This window comes from Poecilia mexicana, unplaced genomic scaffold, assembly GCF_051168715.1.
Source record: "Poecilia mexicana isolate PSO_F unplaced genomic scaffold, ASM5116871v1 scaffold_17, whole genome shotgun sequence".
Taxonomy (NCBI): Eukaryota; Metazoa; Chordata; class Actinopteri; order Cyprinodontiformes; family Poeciliidae; genus Poecilia; species Poecilia mexicana.
In genome coordinates, this window is record NW_028263386.1 from 5,520,496 (window position 1) to 5,544,637 (window position 24,142).

Here is a 24,142-nt window from a genome sequence, read left to right on the forward strand (position 1 = left end):
ACTTTCACAAGATTTCTATTGGAAAAAGAAAATATTTGGAAAAAAATGTTTCTTCCACTTAAGGAAAGTCTTTAAACACTAGAATGCGTACATAACTTCATATTTCTTGCGTGATGATTCAATGCTTGAGTAGCCTTTTTTTTTTTTAAGAAATACGCTTTACTCAAGTGGCAGGATCATGCTGTGGGGATTCTTTTCTTTAACAGAAGGAAGCTGGACGTTAAATATCTTGGAGGAAAACCTGTTTCAAAACCTTCCCCTTTCAGCAGAACACCAACATAAAACCTTATAAGAATGGCCTAGTTAAAGTACAGACCTTAGTTTCTGTGGCAAAACTTCACCTTTGACATGGAGAGATACTCCGTCCAATTGGATTTAAACAAATTTGCAAAGAAGAATGGGCAATAATTTACATCTTGTAGAGGTGTAACGCCAACAACATGCAGCAGTCACTAAAACAAATGCACACTGCACTTTTCAGATTTGTCTTTTTAAAAAGAAGTGTCTTAACCTGTAGATTTTAGTTCTTCCACTTCCACATTATCAAATATTGACATTTATTTACAGTAACATTTGAAGTAATAGTTGCAATGTAGCAAAATGTTAGTTTAATTGGTATGAATACTATAAATACAAAATCACAAGTGGATTTATTTTATAAAAAAAATTAAAAAGCATAGTCTTATACATTACTTAAGACAGTTAATGGTACATTTATTTATTTGATGATATTAATTTAGTCCCTTTGGACCTTCCATACACCTCAGGGGTCACATCCCATGTTTCAAACTTAAGGCCTGGGGGCCAAATCTGGCCCACTGTAGCTTTTTATATGGCCCTGTAGTCTAGACAACCTTCAACATAACAGTTGTGTTATTAAATATTATTTTATCAATCAAATCAAACCAGTTTTTATCTGTAAATTACATCAAACTGAAAAAATGTTCAACATTAATTAATTTTATGACGTACTAATCAAATGCAGAGATAATTATTTCATATTTTAACAGTTTAAGTTTTTCTAAGAACATTTTGCCATAGCTGACCCCCTGAATGGTGCCTTCACACTATAAGAACCTGAAATTTATCAAAAAGCACTAAACCAAAAGTTTGTTTACATCCCAGTAAGGAACACAATCAGACGCCATGTTGGGGTGGTTTGATTTATTTAATAAATAATTTGAGAAAACTGCTTTGCCTTGATGTGTAAAAGAAGGCACTTAAAAAAAATTGGCAGCAGTTTTCTGTCAGAACAGAAAAAATTGTTTTCATCAAAACTCCAGTTTTCTGTAGATTTAACATTTGATTACGACAAGAAGTAAAAAAAATCCTTTAAATTTAAAGTGGTAATCTTAAAAAAAAAACAAAAAAAACCGAGGCGTGTATTTGGTGTGCTACAGATGAAGGACCTGAGTTGGCTTTAAATTAAGCAAAATGAGTCCTGAAAGAGTAAAGCTGTTGTAAACCGACGTCCTTTCATCCGCAGAGAAAAGAAAACTGATTCTGAATGATTGTTCAGCTGCAGATATATGGCTTTACAGAACCCAAAACACACTGTACACATTTCAATTCAAACATGGAGGATTTAAAACGGCTCCTCAGAGACCCAAAGACCTTTGGTCCGATGGCTCATCGGCTTTAAAAACATTGATTCCTGATTACCTCCTGCTGAACAGAGCGAACCCGATGAACGGAAAGTCCAGTCATAAAAAACAACAATCTCCCAAAAATCCAAAATAAAGCAAAGGAAATAAAAACAAGTTAGCAAAAACAGAGAGTGGCAGGATGCGTCTCTATCATTTCATACGACGACAAACAGCAAACGTTGTATAAAAGCCCCGCTCCGCTCGTCTCGGCCCGTTTTCCTCTCCATGTACAGTGTCGTCACAAAGGAGAAAGAAGCGACATCATTTCCCCTCGTACTTTGGGTTCACCACGGTTGTTACGGCGCTTTTGTAGATCGGATTCTCACCCTGAAAACAAAACAAACAAAAAAAGACCAGAAGAAAAAGTTTATTTTCTTTTGCTTGCAAGTCCCCTCCACTAGGTGGCAGCACGAGAAGGAGAAGATGGAGCCACTCCCTCCTCACAGAAGAGAAAGAAAAGCTCCAAATGTTCTCATCCACCGCCATGTTTCTACTGTTTTCATTCAGATTTACCAACAGAGAAGAGAGAGTATTTAGAGCACAACTAAATCCTGAGCGGACACATTTAACAGGTCTAACAATTTAAGGCTTTGTAAGAAAATTTCAGAGGTGACCGTTTTTCACATCTAGTGAGTAAAATATTAAATAGTTAAAGCTCAGTCAGATTGGATGGAGAGTGAAATGTTTTTCCAAGTCCAGCAATAAGATTTAGGCACAAAAAGTAAAAACAAAACAAAAAAGCAATTAAATAAAAAGTTAAAATACATACAAAGAGTAAAACAAAAATTGAATCAGTAAAAAATAAAATATAGTAAAATAAAAATTTAAAAAATACACAACAAAAAGTAAAAGCATACAAATGGAAACATATGTAACTAAAAAGTACAAAAGTCTCCACAAAAATAAACTAAAAAAGTAAAAAAAAATAAAAAAATAAAAAGGTAAAAAAACAAAACGGAACAAAAAAAAACACCCCACAAATATAAAGTAAAAAATATAAACAAAAAGAAAAAAAAAGTTAAGAATACAAAAAGTAAAATGGTCAAAGAACACACAGAAAAAGACGGAAAAATAAATAATTTAATAAGATATTTTTAAAAAAAGTATTTAGCTTTGGCTGGAGTATTCTAACATTATGATGCTTTGATCTCAGCCTGGTTGTAAAAGCTGCTTCAGGTCATTTTGAAGCTGAACTTCCACCCCAGTCTCAAGTCAGGTACATTAGCAGCTAGCAGTTTTTACTCCAGGAATCTCCTTTAATTACCTCCATCCATCCGTTTTCTCTACATTAGTGGCACTCTACACAAAGTTTGTGTAAGATTCAAGGTCTCTGACCTCACAAAACAACAAAAACATCCAGATTAGTGTTGCTAATAAACTGACGTAGCATTACTGAAGACATGAGCTAAAGCCTGTCAAATAGAGCCGTTAGCAGCTTTAAGCTAACAGCTACAGTGAAGGTTTAACTCCTGCTGAGCGGGTTAAGCGACTGACCGTGTCCCAGATGGCGTTCATCTTCTCCTTCTCAAACTTGGCGAACTCCCTGCGGTCGTGGATGATCATGAGCAGCTTCCAGATGAGCAGCAGCGCCAAGCCGATCATCACGATGCCGGCGACCACGCCGGCCACGATGGGGATGATGTCAGGGCTGGACGGGCACTCTGAGGCGGAAAACACCAACACACTCAGGGATGGATGGACGGATGGGAAATGGATGGATGGATGGATGGATGATTATGAAGTTATGGATGGATGGATGGATGGATGGATGGATGGATGGATGGATGGATGGATGGATGGATGGATGGATGGATGGATGGATGGATGGATGGATGATTATGAAGTTATGGATGGATGGATGGATGGATGATTATGAAGTTATGGATGGATGGATGGATGGATGGACGGATGGGAAATGGATGGATGGATGATTATGGATGGATGGATGGATGGATGGATGGATGGATGGATGGATGGATGGATGGATGGATGGATGGATGGATGGATGGATGATTATGAAGTTATGGATGGATGGATGGATGGATGAGAAATGGTCAGACCCACCCGGACCCACCAGGACCCAGCCCAGCCCGACCTACCGGGCTTGTCCACCACGTAGACCTCGTTGGTGTTGTTCCTGACGGCGAAGGAGAAGTAGAAGGAGCAGTCGTTCTCGTCGCGCTCCTTGCAGATGACCCGGGGGAAGGACTGGTCGTTGGGCTGCGGCAGCTCGCCCTGGTCCCGGACTGGGATCAGGTGGATGTTCTTACACTCATCCTTACACACTTCCTTCTTCACTCCGGTCTGGAAGGTCAGACACTCGACGCAGTCCCTGAGGAGAGATGAAGGCGGATCAGACTCACGAATATCCAAAAAAGTGCAACACTAAAAAAAAAGACAGACTAACAGAACAGAAAATCTGGTCTAAATTTCTTAAGCGTTCTGACTCACTTGTGCTCCGTGCAGACACCTGGACAGGTCGGGCAGGCCTCGCAGGTCGGCCCCTGAAATTTGGAGTCTGTGCATGTGCAGCTGCCGCATTCGCACACGCCGCGTCCATTGCAGATCTGGCCGTTGCTGGCGACACAGGTGGAGGTGTCCATGGAGCAGTCGCAGGCGCTGCCGGTGAAGTTGGCGTCGCAGATGCACTTTCTGCACTCACAGCGACCGTGACCTGGACACAAACAGCAGCAACCGAATCAGTGCAAAGTAAACGGCGGATTATTCTACTGGAAGCACATGACTGAGTCCAGGCGACGCATGTCAGCAAATCTACTGTTACCTGAAAAGCTTTAAACAAATCCATGATGTGCTAAAGTCTAAATGGGTCATTTATTTTATTTGTTCATGATTACATGTCTGAACGTCAGCACTGAGGATCTGCTTTAGCAAAAATAATGGCTGATGTTCTTCATCTCTCTCTAGTGTAAAGGTGTTGAAAGGATTTCTAAGGGGTATGGCAAACAATTAATCAATTATTCTAATGATTAATCGGATAAAAGAGCTAACAATCAATTAATCCAACAATTAATCGGATATAAGAGCTAACAATTAATCAATTATTCTAATGATTAATCGGATAAAAGAGCTAACAATTAATCAATTATTCTAATGATTAGTCAGAAACAAGAATTTGCCACATTGTAAAGATGTTTTTTTATTTAAAAAGTAAACTATTTTTATACTATATTAAAAATACATTAAAATATGCAAAGAATCAAATAATTAAATTCCTTTTTAAAATAAGAAAATAAACATTTTATTAACTAAAATGCAATGCTTCATTATTTGGAGCAAAAAAAACGGTTAAAATTACTTCTGACATCAACATGTGAAAAGCTGTTGGTTATTTTTTAAGTTACTAATCCATTAATGTTAATAAATACGACGGTGTGTTAGGGCCATAGCAGACAGAAAAAAGGAGTAAAATTCTGACAAAAAAAAATCAGAAATTCAAACATCAAACGTTGATAAATTGACTCCTTTTTTAATATCTACAAAGTCCTTATTACGCCGCCGTTACCAGATTCTTTTTCCTTTTTCCTGAAGCTAAAACTGCCAACTCTGAGTAGAAGATATTTACAGACAAAGGGGTTTTTCCACTTAAAGTGCCAAATATCCACATGGCTTCATTACTGCTTCATTTCAGCAAATGGCCTTCACTTTGCTGGATTGTGATTCAGAAATAGATTAATTTCTCTTTGGCTCCCACTCATTTTTCTACCTCTAGCTGCCATGTACCTTGAATGTTGCTAAAGAAACGATAAAGCTGAGAAACATACATGAAGCAAAATATATAATCTATCAGATTGACTGTTTTAGCGACTGCTATGACAAAAGTGTTTGCTTTTGTTCCTCTTGTCACCATTAAATCAGGCGAAGGCAGCCTGATGAAATCCAAACAGCAGTTTTTAAATGATGCAGGTAAATCATTTGTTCCTGACCTCCGCAGAGTTTGTTGCCGGAGCGGTCGCAGTTGAAGTTGTCACATTCGCAGAACTGGCCGCTGTACGCCTCTGCAGGATTTTCCCGCTTCCTGCACTCGCAGGTACCGCAGACGCAGTCGCCGTTGTTGCTGCAGATGTCCGTGCCGTTGTCTTTTCTGCAGTTGGCGTCCAGATCCTCGGTCCGGACGTCGTCCTTGCTGCACTCGCACGTCTGCCCGATGCGTCCGTCGTTGCACCTGAAACACAGCGTGAAGTTAAATCGGTACTTAATTAAATATTTGGCATAAAATAATTCTTAAGCAATGAGATTTTAGTCTGCTCAGTTCTGACTATTCTGAAATGTTTTAGGGCCTTCGTCACTTTAAATCCAAATGAGCTGCTGCTGGCCACGCCCCCTATCTCAATGTTTACACTCACATGAGAAAATAGCTGCAAACAGATGTAATTATACAAATTTACATCTTTGAAAAGTATAAAAGGAGCCTCCTGCACAACCAACAAGAATGCAGCAAGTGGTTTCTGGATGGCAAGTCATCAACGAAGCCAGTCGTAACAATCAATCAATTGATCCAATGGCGAATTAAAATGAGCTTGATTTGGTAGATTTGAAGAAGGTCGGGGGGCCGACTTCACCCAGGTGAAAGCACAAAAAACATGCAAACGGTGAACTTTGCATAATACGTCGCCCAGAAGAGTCGAGGTTGTTGTTTTGAAATGTTCTGCGGATGAAAGGAGGCGGAGGACGTCTCACTTGCAGGATCCGCATTCGTAGCTGCCGCTGCCGTCAGAGCACCGCTGACTGTTGGGCTCTCCTTTCGCCGCACAGTCGCAGTCGCAGATGTATTCCAGAACCACGGTCACCTCCTCCCTGAAGCCCTGAGGTTTGATCGTGAACACCTCCGATTTCCCATCAACCAGACACTTCTTGCCATCGTGATGTACAGTAATGTTGAAATACACCTGGACAATCAGAGGAAAGCGTTAAAGTTGACACAGATTCCAGGGTATTCCAGGATATTCCAGGGTTTTCAGTGTTACCTCGTCCCCAATGGAGATGTTGACGCACTTATTCCCGTTCTCTCCTTTATTGATCACGTTGTCCTTGCAGATGGACGTGTAGGAAATGGAAGCTCCCGTTGGCCGCTTCGGGTTTTCCAGAACAACCTCAGAGGACAGAGACTGCCAAAAGAGGAGGAATTTAGAGGAAAATAAATTAATCTTTCCTGGATTAAATGGTTGGTGTCACATGTTTTCTCTTTAAAAACCTGCTTGAAATAAATAAATGAAATAAAATAATCACGATAAAATACTCTGAAAATTAACCAAAGTATGGAAAAACTAAAACTACTACAATAACAAATAAAAAACTAAACAATAACTACTAAAAAAGACTGTACAGACTAATTAAAGCTAACTTAAATTAGACAAAAAGTCACAAAGAAGCAAAACTATAGTGTAAAACCCGGAGCCTGTTATAACCCTGCTGGTGAGCATCAGTTCTTACGTTGTAGGCATCAATGATGAGCTTCATCACGTTGTTGGAGTCGGCCGACAGCGTCCCAACAGCCGACTTAGGAATGAGGTTTTTGAGTTCCTGTAAGAGGGAGGAAGGATCAGAGGCAGCAGGTCTGATAAATGGGTCCTAGTCAAAGTAAAACGGCTGATAGTTCACCTTGTAAACCGACTGGAACTCCTCAGTCACAGCAAAGATGGTCTGGATGTTGTTTTCGCTCAGTTTCTGAACCAGGTGAGCGATGGAGGGATAGTCCTGCAACATGGACATTAATATTCAGAGCGGCGTGTCAGAGAGGACAGGAGAGGGATTTAAAGGAACCCGCTTACGTAGTAGTGGCTCATGGTGTACATGTTGTTCTCCAGGTGACACTTCCCGTCGTTGGGCAGGACGATCCCGCCCAGCTTCCCGTCTCCAGCGAAGTGGAAGCCGGCGTCGGTGGAGAACACGAGCAGACGGGTGACGTTCCTCCAGCCGATCTGATCCTGGGTTCAAAACAAAGAAACTCCTCTGGTTACCGTGACGATAAGTCAATGTTATTGATCAAATTTAGTTTGTTGGGTTTCCGTAGTTCAGAGTGATGGGCGCCCGCGGCGGCCATCTTGTTTGACAAGCACGTTTCACAGCTTCTTTTTACTTAGACTTTGAATTCAACATAAAGTCATAAGAAGACAGTTGTGGTTCTACAAGAATGAGGTCATATGACCAAGTCAAAATAATGTAAAAATACAGTCTAAATAAAGCCAAAATAAAGGCCTACTTGCAGAGTAATAGTCCACCAAGTAGTGAAATTTCACTGATTCTACATCACTATGACTATATTAATAATAATAACAAAAATTAACATAGCCTGGCCCTAATACTCCAACTTATAACTCACAGAAAGAATGACTGAAATAAAAGCCACATTTTGAAAATGTTTTCTGTCATTTGTATTTTTTTTTTTAGAAAAGAAAATGAGAAAAAAATGGTAACATGTTATTTGAAGCATGAGACTCACATAACCCTGTCATAACCATGAAGTAGTTTATGACTGATGTCATGAAGTGTCATTTGGTAAATAATGACATTCCTAATGCAAAGTTGCACTAAAACTTGCATTAAAAGTGTCAACTTTGGATTATTCGGTAAATAATGACACTTTTAACTAAAGTTGCATCAACAGATTTTATCTGCATCGCCCGGCCGTTCCAGTGAGCCGCTCACCTGGCACACGGCCACCTGCATGATGGCGTCGAAGCCGCCCTCCGGGGAGTCCAGGTTGCCGGAGATCTGCTGCTGGCTGACGAGCCGGTTGAACTCCTCTCCGTCCTCGGTCAGCTTCAGGACGTTCTTGTAGCTGAAGGGGCTGGTGCAGTTCTCGCTGCCTGTGCAGGGGTTCAGCAGCCTGGCCGGGGTGGTGCTGATGTAAGGCATGACCGTCTTCTCCACAAACGAACCAAAACCTAAAGGCAGTTTCAGAAACGATGATTACTTAAGCAAGAGTTTCAGATTTATTCAGCTATAACTGTCTTTCTCGAATGCCCCCTAGTGGTTAGCAAGGTACATAGAGGATTTGGTGCAAAAATAATAATGGAAATCCAGGGTCCGGGTTCACTTAAAAAAAGCTGAAGATGCCGGTGGAAAGAAAACCACAGGACTATTTATATGATACTACTTAGATTTAACTTCCCTTTGGGATTATATTTACATATGTTATATGATTAATTATTAATACATTATTCTTCTCAAAACGATATTTATCGCAATAATTACTGAATTTATTGTCCAGGAAAATTTGTTGTCATGACCGGCCTCATGGTGTTTTAACAGTTTTTTGTGTCCGCTAATTACTGACCGAATAAACTGAAAATTGCGAGTTCCAATGAGCTTTATTAAGGTAATAACTCAAGGGGCTTTCCTGGTGTTTATATTTCTAAACAGAATCACATAAAGTGCATTTTACGTCCCACACCGGGTCCTGTTTGGCCCATTCCGCTTTGCTGTTCTGGGATGCCTCCGCCATGATTATTTTTGCATCAACTGGCTCCGCTTGAGGATGAGCACCAGCGCTCGCTTCCGTTTCTTATTCGATTGGAAACTGTAATTTTTAAAAATATTTTGTGATGATGCATCACAAAATATTTTTAGGTTTTTTCAAAACATAAAAATAGAAAAAGTGGTGGTGCAGTACAAATAAAAGACCAACTATAAATATTTAAAAACTTTGGGCAAAATCTGTTCTTTGAATTTTAAACATTTCAAACCGCTGATCTAACCAGACGTTATTAATCGATTGGAACCGATTTTAATCCAATAAACCATTAATTAGTTGTTGGCTCCCTTCTCAGGACAGATCTGATACGTTTTCACGGCGGAGGAACCTCGACTGTTTTCCACTCACCGATTTTGAAGTCTGAGGTGATTTTCTTCATTTCCTTCATGAGGTCAGTGCCAAGTTTCTTGACATTTTCCAAGTCGTCTTTCATGGAGAAGGACAGGTCCATAAGGTAGTACAGATCTATGGGGTAATCCTCCGCACGCTTAAATTTCAGACGAAAGGTTTGCGGTTCACCTAAAACACAAAAGCGGCAGCAGCTGAGAGCACAGAAAATCGGTTCCTCCCACCTCAAAACCCCAACAACGGTCACACATTTCTGGATTTCATTATGGAAACGGGAGAAAATCTTTACCATATCTGAGTCTGAGTGTGAGATTCTGAGGCTGGATCTGGGTGATCTGCTCAGGCTTCAGTTTCCCAGGTCCGTTGTGAGCTGTGACCGGTTTGTTCTGGGTAATGATAACTTTTCCACGTGGGTTTTCAATTTGCTGACACTTTTTCTCCTTCAGGGACTCAAGGTTGTCACAGCGGGCCGACTTGGGCGAACCAACAGTTAAAAAGTTCTGCAACAAAGCCAACACGCCATTAGAGGAATATTCAAGAGACAAATAGAGCAACAAAAACCAAGCTGACTCTGCAGATCCTACTCTGCAAGACCAGTTTCCTCAGAACACACAGAAAACGTCACCTGCTAGGTGTAACACAACCTAAGAAACATTTCTTAAATTTATGGACGTCTGTATTTGCACAAACTCAACGACTCTACAATAAAACTGACCGCACAAAAAAAAAAAAAGACAACATCGTGGGATATAGTAAAAATCGAAATTCAATTTTAATTTGTTCCATTTATTAGTAACTTTTTTCACTAAAAATCCACAAAACAAGGTCTGAATAAAAACTGTTGTACAGAAGGAGTTGCTGCAAAGCTGACTTAGTGCAACCAGTCAGGGTTAGTAGCCACATGTTCCTCAAGAGAAGGGATTGCAATAAACTTAACTGATGCAATCAACCATCCACCGTCACCACATGCTTCCCCACAAAGGGAATCAATCTAACATCAGCTGTTAAGAATTGGGACATATAAATAAACTGAATTTGAATAAATAAAAAAACATTTGGAGCACAAACCAGGTAACTAAAGTTCATCTGTTTTATATCAACTGTTGTGAAGCGTCTGGACTAAAGAGGAACAGGAAGAAACTGCAGAATGGTGCGTAATGGATGCCACAAGCCAAACACTCAGAGGAAGAACATGAGACAACGAACAAAAATAAAACATGCTTTGACTTCATTCTTTCAGTAATTATAGTCAAGATCTTTTGCTCTTCCTTCTGTACAAAAGCATAGAATTATATCAACAAAAGACAGTAAAAATAGCCTAAATGTGTATTATTCTGGCTGGGTTTCTTTACATAAATTTAGATGAATAAACATTTTAGTAAAAAACAACAGAAGACCGAACAAGCTGAGGTAAATTTCAGGAGGTGGAAATCCAACCTCACTTCTGGTGAGGGCAAAACAAGATCCAACAAGCGTCACAAATGTTAAAAACCAGTTTAAATACGTTGTGTGCCCTGACATGCAGGTTAATGCTGACCAATCCGGGCCGCCAAGATAAAATGCTGGTTGAGATGATAAACACAGGTGCCATGAAGACAATGAAGAGCTGATGGCGTGCTGCTGCAAGAACCAAACTGCAATACCCCGAAAGATTGCGCAGTTTAGTTCCTAAGAACATGATGTCGGATTTTATCGGAAACTGAGTGAGAGCCAAGATCAGTGGGCTCACTGTGATTCATAACTAAAAAATAATTAGGCTTCAGCAGACAGTTATTCTGATGATTAATCAATTATTCTGTTGACTAGTCAAAAAATCTGATGATTAATCAAATATTCTGTTGACTAGTCAAAAAATCTGATGATTAATCAACTATTCTGACGATTAGTCAAATATTCTGATCAATCAAATATTCTGATAATTAATCAGATTAAAAATGGGCATATTCTCCAGATTTTTCCTTTGACCACTTTCTTTAGAGTTCATCATTTGTAGCAAAGATACTTATATCACCAAGATTTTAACTTTCTGCTCAACTTAACATTAATAAAGTGTAGGGCTGATCTGTTGACTAATTTTTGGATTAATCGATTAGATTAATTATTTTGATAGCAAAAGTTATGGGTATTTATCCTAAATGCGACATTTTGTAAATGTTTGCTTTAATTGCAGATTTGAGTGTGCTGTTCTTTGAGCAAGTTGACTTTTTAAAATATCTATACTCCAGTTAATGATTAATTTATTATTAACTTAGTTGAAGGTTGTTTCAATAACCGATCAATCGTTTCAGCCCTAACTGCATCTGATATTGTTGTTTCTACAACTAATTAAAATGATTGTGACCAAATAAATGTTAAATTTCAACAATAAAGCAAAACTGTTCTGTACCTCTTCTATTTTAGCTTGACATTTGAACTTGTCTTAAATGGGCGTTTTTCTTTTTAAAAAAATTAACACACACAATGACGCCTCTTAAAAAGCATCTAAGAAGCCAACAAAGATATTTCATGAATCAGTTTTCTTCAGGTTTTACAGAGAGAACTCACTTCATCCGTGCACCATCCACACTTTTCAGAGACTTGGATGCATTCCCCACATGACTGCGCATTCGCCTTGATGCATATGCTGCCATCTGAAAGAGAAAAGTTGCTCTAAGCCACAGCGAACAAGACATTTTCCATTAGCTCACTGATTCAAACCAGCTGCTGCCTGACAGAGAAGAAGAAACCCCATCCCAGCTCAGAAAAGTGAGTCATGATGGGAAATGTTTCAGGCAGCGGACCAACTGATGAGGTAACGCTGGAGAGAAAAAATAGCAGAAATCTTTAATGTTTTCAGTTCTTTTCCCTAGTTTAACACCCCAGAGTCAAATGGTTCGTTAGCAGAATATTATTTTCTGCTGAATTAGTCGGATCATTTAAATCGGCTGTGCTGGAGTGAAAACTCATCTAAAAGTGGCAGGATGCCATCCCTCGAGGACCGGAGCCTTAAACCGAATTATTAAACTGTTATTGAAAATGTGAAATCTCCCAACAGCCATTTCACATCTTAATACAACAAAGCCACAAACTTTAATGCATTTATTGTATCTTTATTGAAAGGTGAAGGAAAATTAGGCATTTTCATAAAAAACTAGGGCTGGACAATATGGCTGAAAAACAGTCGATATCAACAACTCTTGATTAGTTTCTCTGTTTTAAATATCTGACATAATGCCAAACCGGTGGTGTTCCTGTTTCATCAAGAGTTCTCACTCCATGCCGTTATTTATTTTTAAGCAGTTATGAGGAACAGTGGAGAAACCTTAAACTGCTGCTGCACCACTTACTCAGCAAGGCGTTGCTAGGCAACCAAAGAGTGAGTGAGTTGCTAGGCAACCAAAGAGTGAGTGAGTTGCTAGGCAACCAAAGAGTGAGTGAGTTGCTAGGCAACCAAAGAGTGAGTGAGTCGGTTCCACCAAACGTGCTTAGCCGGCTGTGAATGGTTGAGCAGCTAAAGTCTTTTCTCTGACTGTATCAATAAATGTGTGTTGATGGTTGAAGCTTTTGAAAAAATGTTATTTGGTTGTAAATAAATAAATATCCTGAAGACGGGTCAATGAACTGGTTAATATTTACCAGCTGGTATTTATGCTTCTTACCTAGTTGAGCTGAGCTGCCTCCGATGACCGCTGATAAAACCGCTATAAAAAGCAACTGGAGATTCATCTGTGAGAGAGAAAAAGGTAAATATAAATGAGCAAAAACAGGCAGATCAACATCTGAGCAACACACATTCTGAAGAACTATCTAATTTTAATCACATCCAAGTGGGATTTGTAGTAAAACACGCATGTTTTATTCAGATTAATGACTAAAATTAACAGTATAGTTTCTGGATTTGTTATGGTTGCAGATTTTCTGTGACCCTGTGAAAGAATTGTTAGACAAATATCACAGTCAAGTGCGCCTGCAAGCTGTGATCACACCATCTGTGTGTGTGCAAACACCAGAAACAAAGTGTAGCCCTTCAAACTGCACTAGCTGCTTAAAGGGCTTTGTTCATGTTATATAAACTATAAAACATTTAAATAAAAGAACTGCAGCACAAAACAAAACAACAAGAAGGTAACTGGCATCAAAACTGACTGAAACACAAATAAATGGCAGTAAAGAAGGAATAAAAACCAGAAACTCCAAACAGAGTGACTTCTAGGAGACTTTATTTCTGTGCTCTAGTTTAATTAAGCAGCTTAAGGCTGTAATACCTTAATTAAGGCTGTAATACCTATGAAAACAAACAAAAAAAAAGTTTCTACTGTACCTGTAAAATGTGACTGTTTTAAGGACAACATGTTCCTTTAAATAGGAATTTACTACTGCAAGAAGTTCCTTTTTTCTCTTAAAGATAAACTGATAAAACATATTCCTCTTTATGTTATAATGCAGCTGAATTTATTTCTGTTTCCTGCCTGAATCGTGTTGTTTTTGTTAACAAACCAATCAGAGGCATTTATATTATGATTAGTGGGATCTGGACGTAAAATATGACGCAGCTCATCAGTGACACAGGAAGTAACAGGAAGTAACAGGAAGTAACAGGAAGTAACAGCAAACAGACTCGGCTCAGAAACATTTAATGAATGCAGCTGATATATCGGTCCGATAATTAGATCTGGGCTGATATGAACAAGTGATGTTTTTTTCCATGCCTTCGTTTCTGTTTCAGGGAGGGGCGGGCTGTGGGGAGTTTACCTGAAGAGATTAGGTCTGTAAATGTTGGTTATCAGCCATAAAAACAATTTTAATATCGGATGTCGATGTTGGGTCAAATTTTCAAATTGGTGCGTCCATAATTCATAACTCCAGCTGAACATCAAAAACATTACTTGAGTCTGTAATAAAATCTCTGTAAACAAAATTGTTATTCAAAACTGAAGACTTTTATCATCCAGTTCTTGGTGGAGAGAGAAAAACAATAAATCATGCAAATGGAAATTATTGAGCTTGTTTTAATTTATCATGCAATTAACTGATGTACTGCTTATTGCAAAAGGCCTAAATATGTAAAAAACAACTTTATAAAAGTTCCATATTGTTACGTAGGTAGTACAACACATCCTAACGCTATCGCCGTTGTTTTGTTGTCATCTGCCTGTTTGTGCGTAGAATAATCCCTATGCTGTTTGTTTTCACACCTCAGCTTGGTAAAGGAAAGTCAGACACCGGTCACTGGTGTCATGTTAATTAGATCGCAACAAAAGTGTTACATTTAACTGAATAGTGGCTGAAAGCTGATGAAGAAAGTCAGCCTTTTCATTCAGCTGTAAATGAGATACAATCAAAGTTTGTAGGCAGCTTTCAGGGACTTAATTTAGTGAACCTACAGCAGTGAACTCAGAAATGTTGACATGTTCTGCTGTGGGCGCGGGGTTCAGGTGCAGACTCATCACTGCAGACTCATCACTGCTGTGGCAAATTATCGTCCAAACAAGCACCGACAGAGGAAAACGCAGACGGAGGAGGAGCACAGCCCCAGGACACGCTGTCCAACCGAGTCGAGCAGCAGACGTGCAACGACTGCAGCAAATGTGCAGCAGCAGCTTTCATGAGAAACCGTGAAGAAACAGCTGCGGCTCTTTATGGATGCAGGTTTCAGACTGCAGCAAGGAGAGCTTATGAGACCGGTCAGATGTTTATATGGCCGCTTTTCCTGATAAAAGGTAGAGTAACCGTGTGTTTATTTACCCTGCAGGAAATGTTCTGTTTTTAACAGCTGATTCGACTCAGGCTGTTGGTTACTGAGCAAATCTGAGTCAATGGATCAATCTCAAAAATAGAAAAAAATAAAAGTAAGAGTAGTAGTTCATTGTGATGAACTCCAGAAAGTGATTCAACCCACCAGAGAGCTTTTAATTTCCTCCAGAGAGTGCCAGTTGGTTAGGTATCATAACTCACGTTGTTAGGCAAAAAAAAAAAAAAAAAAAAAGCAAATCTCCTGACTTTTTCCTCACCATAATAAACAAATACGAGCTCCAAACCTCAATACAATTAAAAGACAAAAGCTGCAAAAGTGATGACATTTGCAGTTTAAAAATGTCAGAGAAAATATAAAAATCAAAGCAAAACTGTGACAATGGAGGCATTGTTTCAGTGTGCAACATATGCAACAAAATGCATAATTAAATTCAAACCAACCCCAGCTGTGGAGAATTTCTACACCATTAACGCTCCACCCCAGCTTTCCCACAGACCGGCTTTGTTTGCTGCCCTGGGATTTGAATCGACGCTGGGCTGCAGATTGCAGAGCGATGACTGACTGACTGGAGGCATTCAGAGCTGGAGGGGACCATTGACCCAAAGAATCCAGCAGAATAAAACCAATTAGAAAAATACTTTGACAAGAATAAAATCAGGAACAGAGACCAGCTGAAATCTAATGTTCTGCATATTTCTGTAATTTAGATTTTTTTTTTTGACAAATGTAGCTGATAGCGAAAATTCAACCTGGAAGACTCCATCACCTCCGTTCGCCCATCGGCGTTATGCTCATCTCCGACCTGAGTCTTTCCAGATTGAAATGGAGGCTTTTTCCATCTAATACAGGTGTTAGGTTTTATCTGACATTTGACCTGCCTATTCTGGGCAATTATAGCAATTATAAGATGGTTGTAATTTGCAAATCAACATAGCCTGTATCTGATTTTCTAAATTTAAAAAAAGAATTTGCAAGTGTAGATTGGCAGATTCTAGACTCTGGCTGGTTGAGTATTTAGCTCTACTAATGAAGAAAAAGCTCAATAATTGATGTAATTCATTTTTCTGCGATGAGAAAATATTTTAAAGATTTACTGTAAATACAGGGCTGTTCAAAGTGTGGCCCGTGGGCCGTTTGCACCCTTGGAAGGATTTTTTGTGGCTCCATTAACAGTACAAATAACAGTAACAGTACAAATATCATATCTAATATTTAGAGAAACATGAGTAAATTTTGCATAGTCACAGACACACTGCTCGTCATCACAGCCTTCAATTACAGTCAGAGGCGACAGAGTCACACATCTCAGCTGGAGACACACCAGGTGTAAATATAGGAGAAATATTAAAAATAAAATGCAATAAAAAAAATTGAAATTCACCTTTGGAGCCAATTTAAGTGAGAAAACAAAACCTTTTTAGCTATGAAGAGGAAGTTGGCTTGCGGAAATAAAATAAACTTGATTTTTGGCTCAGAAAGTTTGGTAATCTCACTGCTAGTCGTTAAAAAATGGAACTGAAACCAAATATTACCCAAGACTTTGGAAAAACTTTAAGAATCTGCAAAGAAACCAGAAATGGAATATAGAAACATTTAATAAGGTAAATTCAAGTTCAAATATGTAGAAATGCAAATCCACTTATTTCAATCAGTGATGATTAGAGACAAACCAATAAGAAAATGTGATCAAATGTCAATCACCAATATTAACATTGCGAGGAAAAAATACAGAAAGAAAGAAAAAATACAGAAAGTGGGAAAGGAACAAGAAAAATAGACAGGACTAAAAAAAAAGGAAAATACAAAAGACAAAGACAGATAAAACACAAGATAGATACAAAACAAAAAAAGAAAAGATAAAAAAATGAAGGAAAGACAAAAAAGAAGACAAGAAAGATAAAATAAAAAAGACAACCAAAAAAGAAAGGGAAGAAAAAACAGAAAATAAAGAAAAAGACAAAAACAAGCAAAGAACCAAAAAATTAAAAAGAACAGATGTTCATGCATTTAAACATCAAGCAGATGAAGTAAAAAATATATTAAAAAATTTGCACACAATACTAAATATTTCAGTACATGATAAACCTCTCTGTTGTATCAATTAGCAGTTTGTTTATTTAAACACAAGCCAGGTCTAAACTGACTCAAGCTGGTGTAAAACCATTAGTTTCTTCAGAACATCTCGTGGTATTGAGGGGTTTTTTTAATCAGAATGTTTTTTTTCTTGACCCAAAACTTCATGAGGTTTCAAATATTTAATTTTTTTCTCAGCAATCAAAAGCAGAATCCAGGTCAGTCTTAATCTGAAAACATCTGCTGTACTTAGCCAAGTTTTAATACAGCGATTAGAAGCAGATTTTGTCTGCACCAAGGTTTACTTTAGTACAAGTCAATGAGTAGATGTGGTCCTTGTTACCATGACAACAAACAGGAAGCCAGAGAGAAATATAACACCTAATATGTTTGTTGGTTGCTAAAAGTTGTAGTTTTGGTCGGGGGCCGTAAAGAATGAGTCCAGCAGTCAAAAACTGGCCCCCGAACCCCACTTTGAGCACCCTTCCTTTAATTAACATGCAGCTTGGAGTGAATAGAAACAAAGTGTTTTCATTTCGTGGTCTGATGTGTAGCCAGTGAAAGAGCTGGATTAGCTCAGTAGATTTCCTGACCTTTCTTTGACTTGTTGCACCAAAAGTTGAAGTCATGCAGGTGGAGACTGAAGGGTCAAAGTTCAAGCTCTAACAATGTCTTCCCCATATGGTTGAGTTTATGGTAAATGTGACCAGACCTCCAGGGCACCTGCAGAAACTACTTCCTGCTAAAAGTGTTCGAACCAAACAACAACCTGAGATGTGTAGAAGAGTCCACTCTGACACCAAGAGATGCAGAAACAGCGTATTCACATGTGAAGCGTTAACCTTTGCACATGCATGCACCCTGCAAGAGAAAACGTAAATAGAAGCAACAGCTTGCTGTGGTTGCTACGCTCTGAGGATCAAAGGTTAACCGCATGGTGTTACTGATGGCATCTGTTCTCATGAAAACAGAACTGCACCTAAAACCACTTCCACACCACTGCAGGTCACTTTAACGCGTCGACACGGTAAGGTACGCTGGCCCTTTAATGCAACTTCTCCTTCCAACAACTACACATGCATGACTTTAAAAGTACACCACACTCTTTGCACCAATAGTGCCAAAAATGTCCAACTGAGAGCAGTAAAGAGCCACATTCATTTCTTAAGACTTTTGTTGTTTTTATGTCTTTGAATATATATTAAATAGATTATATATTAATAAAGCACAGTAGCCCATTTTTTGTAGAAAAGGAATCTGTAAATCATTGTCGATCTAAACTATAAACAGCGTCTTACACAGTTGCTGTTTTAGAAATACTTTTTATTTTTTTTATACATTGTTTAAATAAAAATACTTTGTTTTGTTCCTAATTACATAAATGTCTGTAGAAATAAAAAATTGTGGATTTGCTAAATTTTTTAATTGTGCACTGCAAAATCACCAAATCTAACCAATATTGGTCTAGTTTCTAGTGTGAATATCTGCGCCGGTTTATTGGTGCCGATTTCCTTAATTTTGGCAGATCTGTGATCGGCCGATTTTTACATCATCAACCTCGGCAAAGTTCTAAAAATCAACCCCTGTGCTTTTCTTTTCTCCTGTGAGAGAGGTTTGACTGACAGACCAGGTCATGTCTGAACATTTACAGTTAACAACAGTCACACCAATGTTGCCAGTTCAGCAACTTCCTTGATATATTAAGCAACATTTCAGACAAAAAACTAGAATCGGTCAAAATCGGAATCTGTAAGGTAGGCTTTTTAAAAGAACGGTAAACGGTGATTGGCCAGAAAACTGCAATTGGTGCAGCTCTTGCAGTAACTTAAGTCGAAACTAACCTCTAAACTTTTCAGCAACATATAGGAGCTTATATTACGTAAATGATTCCTTAATTTTGGTGAAAACCTACTTGTTCCACTTGTAGATTATTTCACTTATAACACAGTAGAGATGTTAAGTAACATAATCTGCCAGTGGAATTGGTCATTGTTTAATCACTGTTAGCGATAAACACTGAAAACCTTCAGCTTGACCTGCCTGACTGGTGAACTCCATACCTCAGAGCTACCAGACCGCAGTGAACAACACTCTGCAGGCTAAGGTTGGTTTTTTAATTTTGCACTTCCTTTGAAATTAGTTTGTCTATTTCTTTCTCGCAGATAATTGAACCTGAGCAAAAACAGGGGAAGTATTGGTCAAACTCCTTGGAAACTGTAAAGATGTTAAACAACTCTTATTTTTTGTGGATTACTGATCATTTAAGTTCATATTGCATCCCGGATCACGTCTTTGTTTTAATAAAACATGGACACCCTTCCTCTCTTCTCATCCGTTTGGTTTGCCTCCCATGGTCGTCCAATCGGGCCAGACCTGCCTCTGACCGAGAGTTTGTTTCTGGTCCTTTAGTTACATAAACGCTCCAGCTTGACCCTTTGTCCATTTCCTTCACTGGATCAAACTCCAGCCTGTTGTTTACCCCAAGGAAGCTGAAGGACCAGGAATTTCCCTTCGCATCTCACTGAATCCAGAAGAGCTGTTACAGATATAAACGCCACCTTCCACCTTCGTCAGGCAGAAGCTGCGGAGATCATTTAGAGAAGACGTTCAAACTAAAATGGTTATTTTGAAGAAAACTGAAGTAACAAAGAGAGACTCAGTGCTCAGCCTCACAGCTGTAAAGGTCCGGCGTTTATCGAATCATCTACAGTGATTTTGATTTATTGTTGTCACGATAAGTTCCAATACGTAGTTCTCATGTGACGTCACACTTCCGTAAACTTTGTAATTGACAGCCATCTTGGTAGGCAGTTGCTATGGCAACAATAAACAAGCCACAAGCTTAGAACTAAAACTTTTGTTTTTTCGTTTTATCTGTCTTATTTTATTCTGTCTCGACAGATAGTTTTAGCAAATATGTAAAAAAAAAATTAAAAAAACTTTAATCAAAAAATGTTACATAATGTAGCTTTAAACATGTAACAAAAAGTTCCTTAAATCATAAGTGGTGCTTTTTCACTTTGTACATCTTATGAAGTTGGATTTTCTTCCAATATTTTAGATTTTTAGTCACTAGAAATACCAAATCCCAAGGAAAAGAACTCCAAAGACATTAGATTACAGGGCCGCGGTAATATAGGCGTCCGTATTGTAGCTAGGACACCTCAGAAGAAGAAGTCAACTTGAGAAGAAGAAACAGAGAATTTCTCACTGAACGTCTCTGCCATCATAGGAAGAAAATCCTAAACTCCCAGCTGTAATTAGAGGGATGAGGGAATGCATTCCAGTGCTACGTCACAGAAACTGCAACCAGAACCGAGAAAAATCTCTCCCTCGACTTTTTAAACAAACTGAAATCACAAGAAAGGACAAATTTACTGAATAAATAATGAGAAAAGAACAGGACTTGTTGGTTCAGGAAGACGTTTTACTTGTAATCTTCCTCAGAGAAGGCGACACAAACAGTCAGATGGTTGCTGTAGTTTAATTCGAGTCAGTAGTGACTCATGGGTGACGGATCTGGGGTGAAGGTTCAGCGTTGAGTAACGTAGAACGACCCTGTAACCTGCTCCGGATGGCGCTCCCTGTTTACACCTCACAATAACGTCGCTAAGGGAAGTGACTCAGTAGTCTGCAGTCCTTCCTTATGTCTGCAATTAGCAGCTCTGATACGAAACAAAGAAGAGCAAGTCGTCGCTGCAGAGCCAAGATATGCGCTTTCACAGATTAGCAGATTTATGCTCTGCGGGATCAGATTTCTCATTAAGCCTTCAGAGAGAAAACAACAGCCTCCGGCTATGAATCCTTTCCAGGAAGACGTGAGACGAGACTGGACCTGTCCTGTTATCATACCTGAGCTCCACGTTTTATCGCAGCTCTGGGCAAGGCTCAACAAGAGCCACTAAAGATCTGGTTAACCAGATGAGTAAGATGTTCTGGACTTAAAGTTTATACAGTCCACGGGTTCGTTTTAAAGGGGCAATATCACGAAAAATCGACTTTTTAATGTTATCCCCTCTTCAAAAACACACCTGGAGTGTTGCCTTGATTCTTTCATGCATGTTGGAAAAATAATTTAATCTCCATGGCAACCATTCAGATGTGCAAAACGCCTGGGTGGACATAGCCCCGCTTTCAAGGACACAGCTCCTCCCCCAATCTGCTCCTCCAGACTAGCCAGAACCAATTAGAAAACACAAAAGAGCTTAATTTTTTCACGGATTTTCTGTCTCATACCATACTGTCAAAAAATAGTGACAGTTTCAACAACTATATGAAAAAGTATTTATCACAGTTTTGATGAAGTGAAACTACAAATATAATCCAAGATAAAATTAGGAAATTACAAGACTGCAACATCTGCTTTTACATGAATAACTACCTTTATCTTACACGAGCAAGATCTCACCAGTCAGTTTTCATTAACCAGTCGACGTTTTCTGTTGAGTTTTCAGTAACCAGTCGACATATACATATTCACAATATAATACCTTTTTGAATTCTGCACCTAAAAATTAACCAAGGTATGAAAAAACTAAAACTGCTACTACAATAAAAACTAAACATTTAACCAATAATAACTAATAGAAACTAGCAAACAAACTATAACAATTAATTAAAACCAATCAAGTCAGACAAAATGTCACAACCAAATAAAACCAAACTAAAACAGAAAACCTTTAGTTCAAATGGGAGCAAGAATGATTTAAACCATTTTCCCCCCCAATAACAAAAATTTGGTTCCATACTGAAAATTTTGCTCTCTATTATAAATGTTGACAAGAAAACGCAAACGAATTAGCCTCGACAATGACCTATGACCCAAAGACACCATACATAATGACAACAAAAACTGAGGGTTACAGGCCCATAGATATAAACTTAAGTTCGGAAAAAAAAAAAAAACTACTTGTGGTTTGTTATTGTCATTTTTCTTGTGTTGCTGCATTACAGCGCAAATTGGCACATGTTGAATACTTCATGTTTAGCGCCACCAAAAGGTTTGGAGGAGTAAAAAACAGCATTTTGGTTCATTTTCTGTGTTTTTCATGTACATGAAAACATTTCTGAAGACGGTTCTGTTTAGACCTGGGCAAACCCCCCCGATGAATGTGGCGCCCTGGGCAAAAAGTCATATCTCTTATAAAAGGGAATATCACTTCTCAAACCTCTTAAGTTTATAAAAGGTCTACTCTTTTTTAGTATGCAGAACTTTTAAGCTGAGATTTGCAACATTTTAAATACAACTGAGTAGTTAAGGTTGTATAAAAATAAGGATTAAAATCGTAAAATTATACCAAAAAGGAGAAAAACAACATAATATGTCATTCAAATCTAATCAGAATGTTTTAGATATTAATTAACCAACAGAATAAACCCAAGAAGTGATCGATAACTTTGTCTTTTGTCTTCATTTCGTCTTGGCTACCAGAGGACTGCCCTGTTTGGCCGCACAAAGCGGCTACTTCTGGCCTACTTTCCCTACAAAGCCCATATTCGGGTTAATTCCCAGCTTTTACTCAGCTTTAAACATAAAAAGCTGTTTAAACCCCGCTTTGTTTGATGTGTGTTGAAAACAACCAGCCACTGTTCGACCGCTAACTAGCTTGTCGTTGATCCACACCCAGAAGTTTTGCGCCTGAAGACAAATATTCTTTACTTTCTCCGCCTTTCTTGACGCTCAGATTGTTTGTTTGTTTGTTTTAAGTCGCTGGCAGAGCTGGATACATTTTAATTAAAAAACATTACTCACCTTAAGTCGTTGCTTGACGGGGTGTTTGTTGTTGGGTCAGAGCAACATTAGGTCCAGAAAGTGTCCCTTTTTTAACGGATCCTGGAGAAAAAACTAGCTAAAAATGTTATCTGGGTTCGCTTTGTTTGAGCACCGTGCAGGTAAACGATTTTGGGGTAAAAAACACAGGAGCAACTAAACTCTTTTCATTCGTTATAAATGAAGTAAATGAAGATCCAAAATCTGGTTGGGACACGTTGTTGCTTCCAGTATAATACTGGTGGGGCTTTTTCTATTGCCTCACTTCAACAAACCCCTTATTCTGAATCTAACCCCGCCCACACCGGAAGTACAACGGCAAGCAGCGTTAAAAAGAACAAACACACCAGCAGAGAATGAACCCTTGCTCACCTCGGATGTGGGGAAAACTGTTTTCATGAGCATGCGCAGAAAACTCAGCTTTAAATCTTCACATTTCTCCTGCAAATACTGAAGAATTTACAACAGCACTACACATTAACACAGTAAATGTTACCTTGAATAATGTATTGATGAATAAAATACAAAATCAATAAGAGGAAGTTGAAAAGTAGCAATCCTTAGGTGCCTGAGTGATTCTAGAATTGCAGATACATTTAATGTACAGAGTCATTATTTTTGGCCAACTTTATTCAAATATTTTCTTTTTTATTATTTTTTTAAGTAAATTAAAATTTTTGTGGATAATAATATTTAACAAGTTACATTTAATTTCCTTTTATAAGTTGAAAAAACACGACTTCCTTCCTGTTATCAGAGTTGGTTGCTGTTTTGCTGTTGTCCCCCCCGCCCCCCAACATGAAATAAGAAGCAAAAACATATTTTTGAACTGAATCATTTACACTGTTTGATTATATTTTTCAGTAATACATTTCATAATCTTGTCTGTTCTGTTACACCAGGGTTCAGTTTTGTTTATGGAATATTTTCACAAAAAGGAGAAAACTGTTGTCTTGAGGCTAATTAATAATGATAATCTAGCCTGTTAGATATTCCAAATATTGTTTATATTGTCCTTAACAGAGTTAAGTCAAACGACAAATACAATCTGAAATGTGTTTGTGTAGTCCCATAAA

The 24,142-nt window shown here is 38.5% G+C and overlaps 1 protein-coding gene across 1 annotated transcript; it reads right to left on the minus strand.

Moving 5' to 3' along the window:
• Nucleotides 1-1,149: 1,149 nt before the first annotated feature.
• On the minus strand, nucleotides 1,150-23,350 carry LOC106930134 (integrin beta-1-like). The gene is made up of 16 exons (XM_015007506.2): nucleotides 23,049-23,350; nucleotides 13,128-13,194; nucleotides 12,034-12,119; nucleotides 9,779-9,989; nucleotides 9,490-9,660; nucleotides 8,313-8,551; nucleotides 7,436-7,591; nucleotides 7,266-7,361; nucleotides 7,098-7,187; nucleotides 6,632-6,772; nucleotides 6,345-6,553; nucleotides 5,591-5,829; nucleotides 4,098-4,320; nucleotides 3,746-3,978; nucleotides 3,141-3,307; nucleotides 1,150-1,973 (listed from the first exon to the last, which is right to left on the minus strand). The coding sequence occupies exons 2-16, from the start codon at nucleotides 13,192-13,194 to the stop codon at nucleotides 1,908-1,910; spliced, it is 2,394 nt and encodes a 797-aa protein (XP_014862992.2). The 5' UTR covers nucleotides 23,049-23,350; the 3' UTR covers nucleotides 1,150-1,907.
• Between the last annotated feature and the right edge of the window lie 792 nt (nucleotides 23,351-24,142).